This window comes from Mustelus asterias, chromosome 22 (assembly GCF_964213995.1).
Source record: "Mustelus asterias chromosome 22, sMusAst1.hap1.1, whole genome shotgun sequence".
NCBI classification, from domain to species: Eukaryota; Metazoa; Chordata; class Chondrichthyes; order Carcharhiniformes; family Triakidae; genus Mustelus; species Mustelus asterias.
In genome coordinates, this window is record NC_135822.1 from 54,393,751 (window position 1) to 54,410,952 (window position 17,202).

The 17,202-nt window shown below is 47.6% G+C and overlaps 1 protein-coding gene across 6 annotated transcripts in view; it reads right to left on the reverse strand.

The window, feature by feature from the left end:
• Window positions 1-17,202, reverse strand: part of add2 (adducin 2 (beta)) — a 156,442-nt gene that overhangs the window by 63,543 nt on the left and 75,697 nt on the right. For all 6 annotated transcript variants that reach the window (XM_078239251.1, XM_078239250.1, XM_078239249.1 and 3 more), the window contains 6 exons: window positions 15,278-15,505; window positions 12,769-12,904; window positions 10,018-10,169; window positions 5,420-5,500; window positions 2,005-2,154; window positions 214-357 (listed from right to left, as the gene is read on the reverse strand). In XM_078239251.1, the coding sequence (XP_078095377.1) occupies window positions 214-357; window positions 2,005-2,154; window positions 5,420-5,500; window positions 10,018-10,169; window positions 12,769-12,904; window positions 15,278-15,472 (858 nt within the window). In that variant the 5' untranslated portion in view covers window positions 15,473-15,505. The remainder of the gene's footprint in view (window positions 1-213; window positions 358-2,004; window positions 2,155-5,419; window positions 5,501-10,017; window positions 10,170-12,768; window positions 12,905-15,277; window positions 15,506-17,202) is intronic.

Consider the following 17,202-nt stretch of genomic DNA (forward strand, 5'->3'; position numbering starts at 1 on the left):
CTTGTTTCCTTCTCTATGAACGGTATACTTTGTCTGTATAGTGTGGAAGAAACAATACTTTTCACTGTATACCAATACATGAGATAATAATAAATCAAATCAAAATCAAAGACTCTACACTGATTATCTCATGTACGGGTCATTGAGATGGGCAGGGGACGATTTGGAAAGGAAAAATACATCAGATCTCAAACCAGTGAACGTGTGAGATACCTTACAGGTGGGGCCCAGGCACTTCTGTAGTTGGATCCTATCTTCCTCTTCATCCAGGGCTCCATTGTATTCATAGTAAGCCACGTCACCAATCAGCAAGGCCTCATGGGATAGGGGTAAGATGCCATACTTCATGGCGGACACCTGGAAAGGGAAAGGAAAAATTCTGAGACTGTTGCGGGGGCTTTGATGTTCAGCCTTTTAACTGAGCACAACTTTACCCTTCACAGAACCAGACCAAGTCACAGAGTTCTCTTAAACAGCTGTTTTAGTGCAAGCTGTATGGCACGGAGTCAGAGTTCACAGTCTGCACCTAGCCAGGGTGCGGAATTCAGAAATACACATTGAAGTGGCACTGTGGTTAGCCACTGCTGCCTCACAGCGCCAGGGACCTGGGTTCGATTCCCGGCTTGGGTCACCGTCTGTGTGGAGTTTCCACATTCTCCCCCGTGTCTGCGTGGGTTTCCTCCGGGTGCTCCGGTTTCCTCCCGCAGCCCAAAGATGTGCGGGTTAGGTGGTTTGGCCATCTCAATTGTCCCTTAGCGTCAGGGGGATTAGAAGGGTAAATACATGGGGTTACAGGGATAGGGCCTGGGCGGGATTGTTGTCGGTGCAGGCTTGTGGGCCGAATGGCCTCCTTCTGCACTGTAGGGATTCTATGATACTATGATTCTACAAACAGTTATAGTTTCACATTCAATGACAAGTAATTAGCATATACCAATCAAAGCATAGTAAGAAGTCTCACAACATCAGGTTAAAGTCCAGAGAGCTCTGAAAGCTCGTGATTCCAAATAAACCTGTTGGACTTTAACCTGGTGTTGTGAGACTTCTTACTGTGCCCACCCCAGTCCAACACCGATATCTCCACATCATGGTTAACCAAAGTATAGGAGTTATCTCTATCCACTCAGTCATTGATTAAGGTTACATCATTCAGATATTAAAACCAATCACAGTCACCTTACACTTGCTTCATCATAATACCCAATCAACGTGAAGACTGAACCAATCATTGTTACAAGTTATCATTGTCCCAGCTTAAAAGTAAAAATAGTCACAAGTAGGCTTACATTAACACTGCAATGAAGTTACTGTGAAAATCCCCCTAGTCGCCACACTCCGGCGCCTGTTCGGGTTACACTGAGGGAGAGTTTTGCACCTAACCAGCACGTCTTTCGGACTGTGGGAGGAAACAGGAAGAAGGTGCAGACTCCACACAGACAGTGACCCAAGCCTGGAATCGAACCCACATCCCTGGCGCTGAGAGGCAGCAGTGCTAACCACTGTGCCACCGTGTGCCTGTGTCTGTGCGTATCACTCCCTTTTTCCAGTTACCGATGTCTGATTTAATGAATTTGCTCAGACTAATGGCCTTGGTGCTTATCTCTGAAGGCTCTTACAAGAAGAACTCTTCTTTTTCAGAGCAGCTTGTATGATTTTTAAACATGTGTGATTATTAAACCTTTCAGAGGTGAACATATTTATATCGTGAGGGACTGGAGTGAAACCAAGTCAGCTCTTATCTCCACAAGGTAATGCAGATATCAAGGACAAATAATCGCAATGATATAGCAGGACATATAGTCAATTGTGAAGGACACCTTGTTGATGCGTAAGCTGCCCTGATCGAGATACAAGGACTTCCCACAGTAGGAAGGAATCTGGATTCAGGATGACTGAATGGAAGCGACGTCGGTTGGACTGATACCACCGAGACAGTGCTGACCGTTTTGACGCAGCATTCAGTAACACAGTGCAGGATAGGAAACCAATGTTGGAAGTACTCACCGCGGCGGTAGCCGGAGTATGCAAGTGGATTATACACCGGACATCAGGGCGGGCTGCATATATCGCCGAGTGTAGGCTGAATCCGGCACAGTCCACGGACAGATTGCTGCTGCCCTGGTTGACCACACCTCCCAGGATGTTCACCTTGACCTGCGGACGATTGAGAGACCATTAGGGGGACAAATCTTTCAGTGTCTCGAAAGGGTGCGAGATTGGGGAGGTGGGGAGGAGGAGAAGAGGGCACGGAATGGGAGTATCAAGCAATTGTTGTGAAGTTGAATTTATGAAGATGCGAAGAATGTGAAGAAAATGCTAGAAGAACAAAACATTGCGTGGTCCCGTTAAAATCTGGCTTCGTTTCAGCACTTCTAGGCTTAAGATGCAAAGTACACACAGAATCCCGGACTGAAACATTTGCATCCAAAGCAGGGGTTGCCTTGGTAACCGGCTTCAGGCATTTGAATGTTTGAATTTTGCCCAATCAATTGAAAGCAAGCACTCAGCTACCAAGAACCTACAAGATTTGAATTTGATGATGTTGAAAAAATCAGACCAATCCTGTTGTGGGAAAATTGATAGGTCACCACAGGTATAAAAGAGAGGGCAAAGAGAAAAACAGTTAGTTAGTAACTGCCACCTCTCAAGCCGAGAGGGAGAGAGCAGCTCTCCACCCTGCCTCTACCCAGCGAAGGGTATCAAATTTAAAAGAACTTACAGACAGAAGGAATTCACAGAAGAACTCCAAAAAGTTTCCGAAAGCTGCAAAACCTGGTTGTATTTTAGTTTTGAGAGTGACGGAATTCTATTATTATATACTTTTTGTTAATGAATGAGTATTGTATTTATTTAAACAGCATTCCATTCGAATCTTATTTTATGTGGTTTGTTACTTGTAGAGAACCTACCTCTGATATCCTTCCTATATCTCCCACCATGTTCCCAGTTAGTTAAATAAATAAATTGTTGAGTGGTCATTTTAAAGTGCGTTTCAGATATTTGTGTTAGTTAACTACTAAACATTATTGAAGAACAGTTCACACTTCTCCCACACATCTTTAATAGATTACAAGGCGAGGTATTCCTCTTTGGAGATTCTGCGTTACATCTGAAAGGAGAACAACCCCCGTACTTTTTCCCAGGGCTGAAATGGTTGCCACAAGAGGGCACAGGTTTAAGGTGCTGGGGAGTAGGTACAGAGGTGATGTCAGGGGTAAGTTTTTCACTCAGAGGGGGGTGGGCGCGTGGAATGGGCTGCCAGCAACGGTGGTGGAGGTGGATTCGATAGGGTCTTTTAAGAGACTTTTAGATAAGTACATGGAACTTAGTAAGATAGAGGGTTATAGGTAAGCCTAGTAATCGCTAAGGGAGGGACATGTTCGGCACAACTTTGTGGGCTGAAGGACCTGTATTGTGCTGTAGTTTTTCTATGTTTCTATGTATCGTAACACAATGTTAAGAGCGAGCAGGACCAAGGGGAGGTGTGACGATACTGTGCCTTTAAGAAATGCATTTTAATCATGTCACTTTGCAGGTTTTTTCCAGCAACTCTGAACATTTTATTGGCACTGTTTTGTTTGTTGCAGACGTCCTCTAACTGTTCCTGAAGCAATATAATGGACGTCATGTTATTTTTAATCTGGCCTAATGCAGTGTCCTAGGGTTTTATAATCCTTTTGGAATTGCTGGGTGGAGCATGATTGACAGGTCAGGTGGATCTTTTTTTTCCCACAGAAAGGTCCAAGGATTTAGTTTCATTTTTCTCAGATGCTGTTTGGACATGAGACAGAAAGCAGTGTCTCTTGTTTCCCCTCTCTCTGGAGTTGGAAATTCTGCTGTTTGTGAGTTGCAAGCAAGAAGCTGCTGGAGACAGGCTGTGTCTCTCTCTCTCTCCTGAAAGTTCCAGGACTGGGAAGCCTCAGAGTTTGAATCCAACATTCAAAGGAGCAATTCACAGCAGGTGTTAAAAAGCTGCAAAATCCAGCATCACGTGAGCACACTTGCTTTCTGTGCTAAGACTAGAAGGGGCTGTATGTTTATGGGTGTTGTTTAACTTGGAACAGTATAGATAGATAGATGTTAAGGTTTATAATACATAATATAGGCCTTCATCAGTCAGAGCAATGGGTATAGAAGTTGGGAAGTTATGTTGCAGTTGTACGGGACGTTGGTGAGGCCGCGCCTGGAGTATTGTGTCCAGTTTTGGTCACCTTGCTATAGGAACTATGTTATTAAACTGGAGAGAGTGCAGAAGGGATTTACAAGGATGTTGCCAGGACTCAAGGGACTGAGTTATAGGGAGAGATTGGACAGGCTAGGATTCTTTCTCTGGAGCCTAGAAGACTGAGGGGTGATCTTATAGAGGTATATAAGATTGTGAGAGGCATGGATAGGGTGAATGCCCTTTTTCCCAGGGTTGGGGAAATCGAGAACGAGAGGGCATGGGTTTAAGTTAACGAGAGGGCATGGGTTCAAAGACTATTTCCTCGGGTGGATGGAGCTATTACAAGGGGGTATAACTATAGGGTTCATGGTGGGAGATATAGGAAGGATATCAGAGGTAGGTTCTTTACGCAGAGAGCGGTTGGGGTGTGGAATGGACTGCCTGCAGTGATAGTGGAGTCAGACACTTTAGGAACATTTAAGCGGTTATTGGATAGGCACATGGAGCACACCAGGATGATAGGGAGTGAGATAGCTTGATCTTGGTTTCAGATAAAGCTCGGCACAACATCGTGGGCTGAAGGGCCTATTCTGTGCTGTACTGTTCTATGTTCTATAAGTTAAGAGGGGAAAGAATTAATGGGAACCTGAGGAGCAGCTTTTTTACACAGAGGGTGGTGCGTCTGTGGAATGAGCAGCCGGAGGAAGTGGTTGAGGCAGGGACATTGACAATGTTTAAAAGGCATTTGGACAGATACATGGATAGGAAAGGTTTAGAGGGATATGGGCCAAATGCAGGCAAATAGGATTAACTTAGATGGGCTTTTAGGTCGGCAAAGACCAGTTTGGGCCGAAGGGCCGGTCTCTGGTGCCGTAAATTCTATGATTCTATGATCAGGTTGGATTTTTTTGTCAGTGGTAAAAGTTATGCTAAATCTTTTTATTCTATGCTAACTGTGTTCTTAAATAAACTTTGTTTGATAAAAGCTCCCTAGTGGGTCACTTGAATCATACCTGGAGTGAAACATTTTATGTTCACTCATGCCAAATCCAAATGTTAAGCTTAGTATTTAGGCTAACTTCAGAAAATACCTTGGTGTTTTTGGCCTGGGTCTTAGCAGATGGGCCTGAGGCCTTGGTCCTGCAACTCGGGCCTTGGCTTGGCCTTAAAAGAGGAGGAAATAGGACTGCAGGAAATGAGAGGGTGAGGGGAGGTGAAGGGTTAAAGTCCGAGGCCATTGCTCAAGGTACTCACCAGGATGGAGGCAGAGACCTCTCCGTAGGACACTCCTCTGGGAGTGATGAGAAAGTGGTCCTGTTCCTTGTTCACTCTGAGCTGGAGCCAAACACACGGAGAGAAGGAGAGGTGAGACCACAAAGAAACAGGAACAGGAGTAGACCATTCAGCCCCTTGAACCTGCTCCGCCATTCAATAGGATCATGGCTAATCTGCCGACATTCATGGACACTTTCCTGCCCCTTCACCCCCTCCCGTAACCTTTGACCCCGTCCTGATCAAATCTATCTATTTTAACCCCAACTGTGTACAGTCCTGGTCACCCTATTATAGAAAGGATATTATTAAACGAGAAAGAGTGCAGAAAAGATTTACTAGGAAGCTACTGGGACTTGATGGATTGAGTTATAAGGAGAGGTTGGATAGACTGAGACTTTTTTCTCTGGAGCGTAGGAGGCTGAGGGGTGATCTTATAGAGGTCTATAAAATAATGAGGGGCATAGATCAGTTAGATAGTCAATATCTTTTCCCAAAGGTAGGGGAGTCTAAAATTAGAGGACATAGGGTTAAGGTGAGAGGGGAGAGATACAAAAGGGTCCACCGGGCAATTTTTTCACACAGAGGGTGGTGAGTGTCTGGAACAAGCTGCCAGAGGTAGTAGTAGAGGCGGGTACAATTTTGTCTTTTAAAAAGCATTTAGACAGTAAGATGGGTATAGAGGGATATGGGCCAAAGGCAGGCAATTGGGACTAGCTTAGGGGTTTAAAAAAAAGGGCGGCATGTACAAGTTGGGCCGAAGGGCCTGTTTCCATGCTGTATGACTCGATGACTCTAACCACTCTTGCATGGCAGCCAAGTTCCACCATCTCCCCACTCTCTGGGCGAAGCATTTTTCCAGAATTCCCTCCTTGGTTTTGGGTGGAATTGGATGTGCTTTTTCCAGATTCTTCATTTGCCATCCCGGTTAGAATTTTATTATTTTTGGTTCACACCTCCACATCCCCAAACCCCACCCCGAAGGTTTCTGTTCTCTCGATTCTACATGACCCGCACCTTAACACGAAGGGGGTGGGGGGAGGGGGGATGGGGGATGGAAGGGGTGGTGGGGTCAGTATGTCTGCAACAACATGGCTCCCAGCGGGGGAGAGGGCTGCACACAGCACAGCCAGGCTGGCAAGGCCCCCTTCCCATTGGTCAACACTTCCACAGGGGTGGGCCTTGGACATCATTATCACCAGGGACAACGTCAAGCTAAAGACATCTTTGGCAAATCGACCATCATGAAGCCAAATGCTGTCACAAGGAAAAGGTCAAACCTCACTCTTCATCATTTTGGCTCTGTGTCTGCAATAACATCTGGAAGTTCAAAGATGTGCAGGTTAGGTGGATTGGCCATGCTAAATTGCCCCTTAGTGTCCAAAGATGTGCGGGTTAGGTGGATTGGCCATGCTAAATTGCCCCTTAGTGTCCAAAGATGTGCGGGTTAGGTGGATTGGCCATGCTAAATTGCCCCTTCGTGTCCAAAGATGTGCGGGTTAGGTGGATTGGCCATGCTAAATTGCCCCTTAGTGTCCAAAGATGTGTGGGTTAGGTGGATTGGCCATGCTAAATTGCCCCTTAGTGTCCAAAGATGTGCGGGTTAGGTGGATTGGCCATGCTAAATTGCCCCTTCGTGTCCAAAGATGTGCGGGTTAGGTGGATTGGCCATGCTAAATTGCCCCTTAGTGTCCAAAGATGTGTGGGTTAGGTGGATTGGCCATGCTAAATTGCCCCTTAGTGTCCAAAGATATGCGGGTTAGGTGGATTGGCCATGCTAAATTGCCCTTTAGTGTCCAAAGATGTGTGGGTTAGGTGGATTGGCCATGCTAAATTGCCCCTTCGTGTCCAAAGATGTGCGGGTTAGGTGGATTGGCCATGCTAAATTGCCCCTTAGTGTCCAAAGATGTGTGGGTTAGGTGGATTGGCCATGCTAAATTGCCCCTTAGTGTCCAAAGATGTGCGGGTTAGGTGGATTGGCCATGCTAAATTGCCCCTTCGTGTCCAAAGATGTGCGGGTTAGGTGGATTGGCCATGCTAAATTGCCCCTTAGTGTCCAAAGATGTGTGGGTTAGGTGGATTGGCCATGCTAAATTGCCCCTTTGTGTCCAAAGATATGCGGGTTAGGTGGATTGGCCATGCTAAATTGCCCTTTAGTGTCCAAAGATGTGTAGGTTAGGTGGATTGGCCATGCTAAATTGCCCCTTAGTGTCCAAAGATGTGCGGGTTAGGTGGATTGGCCGTGCTAAATTGCCCCTTAGTGTCCAAAGATGTGTAGGTTAGGTGGATTCGCCTTGCTAAATGTGCGAGGTTACGGGGATAGGGCAGGAGGGGGAGGACTCTCTTGGAGATTCGGTGCAGACTCGATGGGCTGAATGGCCTCGTTTTGCACTGTTGGGATTCTATGGTTCAAACCCAGTCCTTAAGCAGACAGATTGTCTGGCTCCCAAGACGGTGTGGGGGGGGTTGGGGCCTGTCTGTGGGCAGTGTCTAGACAGTTTCACTAGCAGGATGTTATAGCTATTGTGTGAGAGATCTTCTCGACATGTGTTGAGAATGAAGAAACATTAATGTAAAACTCCCAGTTCCACTTCAGTAGGTGGTCCCGAAGGGGAGAAATCAGACAGGAAACACCGGCAGTGCTGGAACACAGAGAGGGCAGGAGAGACAGGAAAATAACACTGAACTTAGCAAGGACCCTCGGCGTACACAGCCTCACAGACACCCTGTTCCATTGCCACAATAAGGGGCAAGTTATTCAGTTCCAGACACCAAACTGGCACCCCCCACAGCACAATTAAAACCCCAAACCCGAAACTGAGAGAGAGTGAGAGACAAGAGGAGAGAGAGAGAGGGAGGGAGGGGGGTAGAGAGAGGGAGAGGGGGAGGGGGGTAGAGAGAGAGAGAGAGAGAGAGGGAGCGGGAGAGAGAGGGGGAGAGAGAGGGAGAGAGAGAAAGAGACAGAGGGAGAGGGGGGAGAGAGATGGAGAGAAAGAGAGAGAGAGAGAGAGACAGAGGGAGAGGGGGAGAGAGAGAGGGAGAGGGGGGAGACAGAGAGAGGGAGAGACAGAGGGAGTGGGAGAGAGCGAGGGAAAGGGAGACGGAGGGAGAGAGAGAGAGAGGTAGAGGGGGGGAGAGAGAGAGGAAGAGACAGAGGGAGTGGGAGAGAGGGAGAGAGAGAGTGGGAGAGAGAGGGGGGAGAGACAGAGGGAGAGGGAGAGAGAGAGTGGGAGAGAGAGGGGGAGAGACAGAGGGAGTGGGAGAGAGAGGGAGAGGGAAACAGAGGGCAAGGAAGGGACAGAGAGAGTAAGAGAGAAAAAGGGAGAGGGAAGGATAGAGAGGGACAAAGAGAGAGAGAGAGACAGAGACAGAGAGAGAGACAGAGGGAGAGGGTGTGAAAGGGACAGAGACAGAGAGAGAATGTGAAGGAGAGAAAGACACAGAGAGAGTGAGAGAGACATAGGGAGTGGGAGTGAAAGGGACAGAAAGAGAGGGAGGATAGAATGAGAGATAGAGAATGAGAGACAGACAGAGGGCAAGGGGAAAAAATGTGGAGGGAGTCAGAGGGAGAGGGAGGAGGAGGAGAGAGAGAGAGTTAAAGAGGGAAAGATGGGGGGTAGAGACAGAGAAAGAGAAAGAGAGAGAGAGAGAGACAGAGGGTGAGGGAGAAAGAGATTGACAGAGAGAGAGAGAAACAGAGAGAGAGGGAGACAGGGTGAGGGAGAGAGAGAGATGGAGAAAGAGAGATAGAGAGACAGAGGAAGACAGGAGCAGGGAGAGAAGGAGAGACAGAGGGTGAGGGAGAGAAAGAGAAAGAAAGAGAGATGGGCAGAGAGAGAGAGAGACGGAGAGAGAGAGAGACAGAGACATAAAGAGAGAGCGGGAGAGAGAGTCAGGGAGAGGGATGGGGAGAGACTCACACACACACACAGATAGAATGGGAGAGGGAGATACAGAGAGAGAGAAGGGGAGACAGGATGGGGGAGAGAAAGAGATGGAGAGAGCGAGGGAGGGAGAGGGAGAGAAAGGGACAAAGAGAGACACAGGACGAGGGAGGGAAAGAGAGAGAGAGACAGGCAGAGGGAGAGACAGGGAGAGAGACAGAAGGAGGGAGAGTGAGAGTGAGAGTGAGAGAGACGGAGGGGGAGAGAGAGAAAGACAGAGAGAGAGAGAGAGACAGAAAGAGGGAGATGGATGGGGGAGAGAGACAGAATGGGAGAGAGAGAAAGACAGAGAGAGATTGCAGAGGGATTACATTCCTGACTGGTAAATTGGTGACATGGGCAGGGTTCTAAAGAAGCCCTTTCCCACTGCGTACACAATCCCAAAGCCTCCCTTCCAAACATGTGGATGTGAGGAATTTCATACGGATGCTGCCTGCACCGACCATTCTCAGACAATGCCCCTTCACCTCGAGCTGAAACACCGAGGGCCTTGTCTCAAACTGAGGCCTGGATAGAAAGGCCTGATTCCTTGTTCTAGAGTCACCCGGCCTGAATCTCTGTGCTTGGTGTGGACCCTCCTTGGGATTAATAAGGAATGCTGTATTTGAACGCATTGCCCTTACCAACACTACTCACCGTGATGTATGTGTTGGCCAGCTGAACCCAGCCAAAGAGGTCCAACAGCCGGTAGATGCTGGCCACTTTACAGCGCATCAATCTTTCCCCCTTGACCAAGGCCAAAGACTCAGTGGCTCGGAAGTCATTGATTGGTGCCACCATTGTCACCCCTGTTTTTGGACAGAATAAGTTGAAAAGAGTTACCGGCCTTCTTGGGTCACCAGCGAGCCCATTTGGTAGCAAATTTGTGACTTGCACTGACTTCCAACGAAGTAACTTCAAACTCCTTTTCCAATCCCTCACCGCCGCGTACCCACCCAACTCTGCCCTCCCTTCCAGCCCCTGTAATCATCCGAGATCTCGGCGCTCCTCCAATTCCAATTGAGTAACCCTTGATTTTAACCTCTCCAACATTGGCGGCCGTGACTTCAGCTGCCTGGGGGTCCCACAAAGCTCTGGAATCCGCCCTGCCGCCCCTCCCTCACTTAACACCACTCTGTCATCCTTTAATAGCCTCTTAAAACCAACTTATTTTGACCAAATCTTGCTGATGGACGTTCCACAGTGTGCCTTGGGAATGTTGTACAATATTCGATCTATGTGGGGAGATCTTAGAATGAGGGGAGATCTTGGAAGAATGAGGGGTGATCTTATAGAAACATATAAGATTATGAAAGGAATAGATAAGATAGAAGCAGGGAAGTTGTTTCCACAGGCGGGTGAAACTAGAACGAGGGGGCATGGCCTCAAAATAAAGGGAAGCAGATTTAGGACTGAGTTGAGGAGGAACTTCTTCACCCAAAGGGTTGTGAATCTGTGGAATTCCCTGCCCAGTTGAGGCGACCTTGTTGAATGTTTCTAAGGCAAGGATAGATAAATTTTTGAACAATAAAGGAACATAAGAACTAGGAGCAGGAGTCGGCCATCTGACCCCTCGAGCCTGCTCCGCCATTCAATAAGATCATGGCTGATCTTTTCGTGGACTCAGCTCCACTTACCCGCCCGCTCACCATAACCCTTAATTCCTTTACTGTTCAAAAATGTATCTATCCTTGCCTTAAAAACATTCAATGAGGTAGCCTCAGCTGTTTCACTGGGCAGGGAATTCCACAGATTCACAATCCTTTGGGTGAAGAGGTTCCTCTTCAACTCAGTCCTAAATCTGCTTCCCCTAATTTTGAGGCTATGCCCCCTAGTTCTAGTTTCACCCGCCAGTGGAAACAACTTCCCTGCTTCTATCTTATTTATTCCCTTCATAATCTTATATGTTTCTATAAGATCTCCCCTCATTCTTCTGAATTCCAATGAGTATAGCCCCAGTCTACTCAGTCTCTCCTCATAAGCCAACCCTCTCAACTCCGGAATCAGCCTAGTAAATCTCCTCTGCACCCCCTCCAGTGCTAGTGTATCCTTTCTCAAGTAAGGAGACCAAAACTGGACACAGTACTCCAGGTGTGGCCTCACCAGCACCTTATACAGCTGCAACATAACCTCGCTGTTTTTAAACTCCATCCCTCTAGCAATGAAGGACAAAATTCCATTTGCCTTCTTAATTACCTGCTGCACCTGCAAACCAACTCCTTGAGATTCCTGCACAAGGACACCCAGGTTCCTCTGCACAGCAGCATGCTGCAATTTTTTACCAATTAACTAATAGTCCATTTTGCTGATATTCTTACCAAACTGGATGATCCCACATTTACCAACATTGTACTCCATCTGCCAGACCCTCGCCCACTCACTTAGATTATCTATATCCCTTTGCAGACTTTCAGCATCCTCTGCACACTTTGCTCTTCCACCCATCTTAGTGTCATCTGCGAATTTTGACACACTACACTTGGTCCCCAACTCCAAATCATCTATGTAAATCGTAAACAATTGCGGTCCCAACACTGATCCCTGAGGCACACCACTAGTCACTGATCGCCAACCAGAAAAACACCCATTTACCCCCACTCTTTCCTTTCTGTTAGTTAACCAATCCTCTATCCATGCTAATACATTACCCGGAACACTGTGCACCTTTATCTTATGTAGCAGTCTTTGTTGCGGCACCTTGTCAAAAGCCTTCTGGAAATCCAGATACACCACATCCACAGGTTCCCCATCGTCCAACGTGCGTGTAATGTTCTCAAAGAATTCCACCAAATTAGTCAAACATGACCTGCCCTTCATGAACCAATGCTGCGTCTTACCAATGGGACAATTTATATCCAGATGTCTCGCTATTACTTCCTTGATGATAGATTCAAGCATTTTCCCTCCTACAGAAGTTAACCGGCCTATAGTTACCTGCCTTCTGTCTACCTCCTTTTTTAAACATTGGCGCCAGATTTGCTGTTTTCCAATCTGCAGGAACCACCCCAGAGTCCAGCAAATTTTGGTAAATGACCACTCGTGCATTTGCTATTTCTTGGAATTAAGGGTTATGGTGAGCGGGCGGGTAAGTGGAGCTGAGTTCGCAAAAAGATCAGCCATAATCTTATTGAATGGTGGAGCAGGCTCGAGGGGCCAGATAGCTTACTCCTGCTCCTAGTTCTTATGTTCCTATCATCGAGGTGCTATTTAAATGCAGTTGTTGCTAAACTCAAGAGAGCGGTTTGGTCAATAGGCTCGAGTGGTTTTGACACTGGTCTGTCTGCATGGGAGAGCGGCGGAGGATGTAACATGGGCGCATCAAAGGGGAGGGGACTCCAGAACTCCAAAATGGAGGAAAAGGTTTGTGTGAAATGCGGCGGGAACAGCCTGCTTTGCCATGCATCTTACCAGGTGGAGACGTGGGGAGCGCGAGAGGAGCGCTCGTCATAAAGTCCACGATCTGCCGCAGGGCCCAGAGGTTGCTTGAGTCGTTCCCTTTCTTCATCTGTTCCTGAATTAAGCTTTCCAATTCATCTCTGAAAGCCTAACGGCAGAGAGAGAGAGAGAACAAAAGGCCTCATTACCTCATGCCTAGCCTAGGCCGCACAATTGACACAAATCAGGTGTACAACAAAAATGTCGCATCAGATTATTCGACTCCGTGGCCTTATTGGTGGCATCAACCGGTTCGAAAGGGGAAATCATGCTTGACGAATCTATTGGGATTCCTTGAGGCTTTTTGAGCTGGGTAGTCAACATCTAATCCCAAAGGTGGGGGAGTCTAAAACCAGAGGGCATAGGTTTAAGGTGAGATTGACTAGGATGCTACCGGGACTCGATGGTTTGAGTTATAAGGGGAGGCTGGATAGACTGGGACTTTTTCCCTGGAGAGTAGGAGGCTTTGGGGTCTATAAAATAATGAAGGCCATAGATCAGCTAGATAGTCAACATCTTTCCCCAAAGGTAGGGGAGTCTAAAACTGAAGGTCTGGAATTAAGAATCTACTGATGACCATGAAACTATTGTCGATTGTCAGAAAAACCCATCTGGTTCACAAATGTCCTTTAGGGAAGGAAATCTGCCGTCCTTACCTGGTCTGGCCTACAAGTGACTCCAGAGTCACAGCAATGTGGTTGACTCTCAACTGCCGTCGGGCAACTAGAGATGGGCAATAAATGCTGGCCCAGCTGGCGACTCCCATTCTCCCTCCTTTTCCCCGTGGCTTTTGCTCCCTTTTCCAATCAAGAACCTATCTATCTCTGTCTTAAATACGCCACAGCCCTCTGTGGCAATGAATTCCACAGATTCACCAAACCCTCTGGCTGAAGAAATTCCTCCTCATCTCGGTTCTAATGGGTTGTCCCTTTACTCTGAGGCTGTGCCCTCGGATCCGAGTCTCTCCGACTAATGGAAACATCTTCCCCACGTCCACTCTATCCAGGCCTTGCAGTATTCTGTAAGTTTCAGAATAAGGGGAAACTTATTGAAGATGGATTTGAGGAGGAATTTTTTCTCTCAGAGAGTGGGTGAATCTTTGGAATTCTTTACCCCAGGAAGGCCGAGTCCTTCAACATTTCCAAGGCTGAGATCGATGAGTTTTTAATCAGTCAGAGAATTAAGGGTTACGGAGATAAGGCAGGACAGTAGATTGGTGAAAGTTTTGAAGTTTATTTATTATTGTCACAAGTTAGGCTTACATTAACACTCCAATGACGTTACTGTGAGAATCCCCTAGTCGCTACACTCTGGCGCCAGTTCGGGTACACTGAGGGAGAATTTAGCACCTAACCTGCACGTCTTTCGGACTGTGGGAGGAAACCGGAGCACCCGGAGACTAAGGGGCAATTTAGCATGGCCAATCCACCTAACCAGCACATCTTTAGACACTAAGGGGCAATTTAGCATGGCCAATCCACCTAACCAGCACATCTTTAGACACTAAGGGGCAATTTAGCATGGCCAATCCACCTAACCTGCACATCTTTGGACACTAAGGGGCAATTTAACATGGCCAATCCACCTAACCTGCACATCTTTGGACACTAAGGGGCAATTTAGCATGGCCAATCCATCTAACCTGCACATCTTTAAACACTGAGGGGCAATTTAGCATGGCCAATCCACCTAACCTGCACATCTTTGGACACTAAGGGGCAATTTAACATGGCCAATCCACCTAACCTGCACATCCTTAGACACTAAGGGGCAATTTAGCATGGCCAATCCACCTAACCTGCACATCTTTCGGATTGTGGGAGGAAACTGGAGCACCCACAGGAAACGCACGGGGGAGAACGTGCAGACTCCGCACTGGCAATCAGCCAAGTCGGGAATTGAACCCAGGTCCTTTGCCCTGCAAGGAAGCAGTGAATCATAGAAACCCTACAGTGCAGAAGGAGGCCATTCGGCCCATCGAGTCTGCACCGACCACAATCCCACCCAGACCCTACCCCCATATCCCTACATATTTACCCACTAATCCCTCTAACCTACGCATCTCAGGACGCTAAGTGCAATTTTTTTTTTAGCATGGCCAATCAACCTAACCCGCACATCTTTGGACTGTGGGAGGAAACCGGAGCACCCGGAGGAAACCCACGCAGACACGAGGAGAATATGCAAACTCCACACAGACAGTGACCCAAGCCGGGAATCGAACCCAGGTCCCTGGAGCTGTGAATCAGCAGTGCTAACCACTGTGCCGCCGAGTGAGAGCATGGCAGAGTGGGTTCAAAGGGCTGAATGGCCTACTCCTGGTCCTATTTCTTACGGTTTCATGGTGTTACGATCTGCGCTTGGCTGCGGGACAGAGGGGATGTCACGAACCGTGGGGCGAAACATTTACAGAACACCGTGCGTCCATCCCACGCGCGTGGGAGCCGTTAGCGATGAGCTGTGAGCGGCGTGCGAGACTTACCGGGCTCTGCAGGATAACTGTCACTCGCTTCTTCTGCTCCATCAGGTTGAAGTCCTGCCTCAGGGTGGGAGCCATGTTCCTCAGCCGCAAGTACTCGGGATCATCCTCGGATACCCGGTCAAAGTAGCACTCCTTCCGGGCAGCGCTGGGTGGGGGCGACCCTGGCACCACCTCCTGGGCAACCTCCCCACTCATGGTTAGATTCTGCTCGGCTGCTGGCGAACTCTCCTAGGAAGGGGAGGCGAAAAAAGCAGACCGTGAGTTTATCCCTCGTCGTCAAGGCATATCCCTTTCCTTGCCCAGCGGACATTTCCCGTTTCCCCACCCTTCCCACCTGCCCATGGGATTTTCCATTCCTGTCACCAGAGAGATGGCAGAGCTAAGCAAAGCGTCGACGGGACTGGAAGATCTCTCCAGCGGCCAATAGTGAGTGGCCTCTGACACTGGAAAACGCAACATGGGGAGGTGGGTGGATGATTCGGGGGAGCTTTATTGACAACCTTACAAAACTCTGCTCACAACTTTGCTGAGCAGAGAACTGGAAATTCACCCTTACCGGTGAAAAGAGAGACCTCCTGTTGAAGTTTTTCATCCTGCACTCATCAGAGCATACGCAAGAACGGCAAATTTCTGACAATCGCAACAAACTTACACCGGAGGAGAGAGAAGGCCCCGATGGGCCGGCAAGACAACTCAATCAACCAATCAGTTTTCTCCTGTGACGTAAAGTGGCATTTGAAATTTGGTATTCTTGTGTTTGTCTCGATGAGTGCAAAACAAAATAACTTTGATGGGTTGGGATGGAGTGGCGGGGAGCGATTCAGAACATTGTTTGCTGTGTCTCAAACAACAGGTATTAAGGCCAGCAAGCAAGTCATTGACTGCTCTGTGTTGGGAGGGAGACTGCACTCCGTGGGTAGCCATCTTGCTGCTCAGTCGCAACTTTGCAATTCGCACGCCAGACATGCGAGCAAATAAATTTTGATTGATAGTCCAGTGTGGTACCAACGAGGTGCTGCACTGCTGGAGGTGCTGTTTCTTAACTGTTAGGAAGCCAGACTAGACCCCAACTATTTTGGCATGAGGAAAGAATGCTTCACTCCAGGAGCAACTCTGTTGACAAATTAGGGATTTTTTTTGTCAAAACAAGCTTTACTCATCACACAGTTTAAGTATAACTCTAACAAAATGAAAAAGCTTAACTCGTAGCAGTTGAACAATCTTTAAACATGAAAAGAAACAACTCTAATTTCTAATTTATCATTATTTCAGTTCCAATTAAGCAACATTCTTCTTACAGACTTAAAAACCACTTTAAACACAGTTAGCAATCACAAATATACTTGCTATAATGAACGTATGATGTGGTGATGCCGGCGTTGGACTGGGGTAAACACAGTAAGAAGTCTCACAACACCAGGTTAAAGTCCAACAGGTTTATTTGGTAGCACAAGCCACTCACTTTCGGAGCACTGCTCCTTCATCAGATGAGTGGAATTTCAGTTCACAAATAGGGCATATAAACACACAAACTCAATTTACAAAATAATGGTTGGAATGCGAGTCTTTACAGGTAATCAAGTCTTAAAGGTACAGACAATGTGAGTGGAGAGAGGGTTAAGCACAGGTTAAAGAGATGTGTATTCTCTCCAGCCAGGACAGTTCATGAGATTGTGCAAGCCCAGGCAAGTCGTGGGGGTTACAGATAGTGTGACATGAACATAAGATCCTGGTTGAGGTCGTCCTTATGTGTGCGGAACCTGGCTATCAGTCTCTGCTCAGCGACACTGCGTTGTCGTGTGTCGTGAAGGCCGCCTTGGAGAACGTTTACCCGAAGATCAGAGGCCGAATGCCCGTGACCGCTGAAGTGTTCCCCAACAGGAAGAGAACACTCTTGCCTGGTGATTGTCGAGCGGTGTTCATTC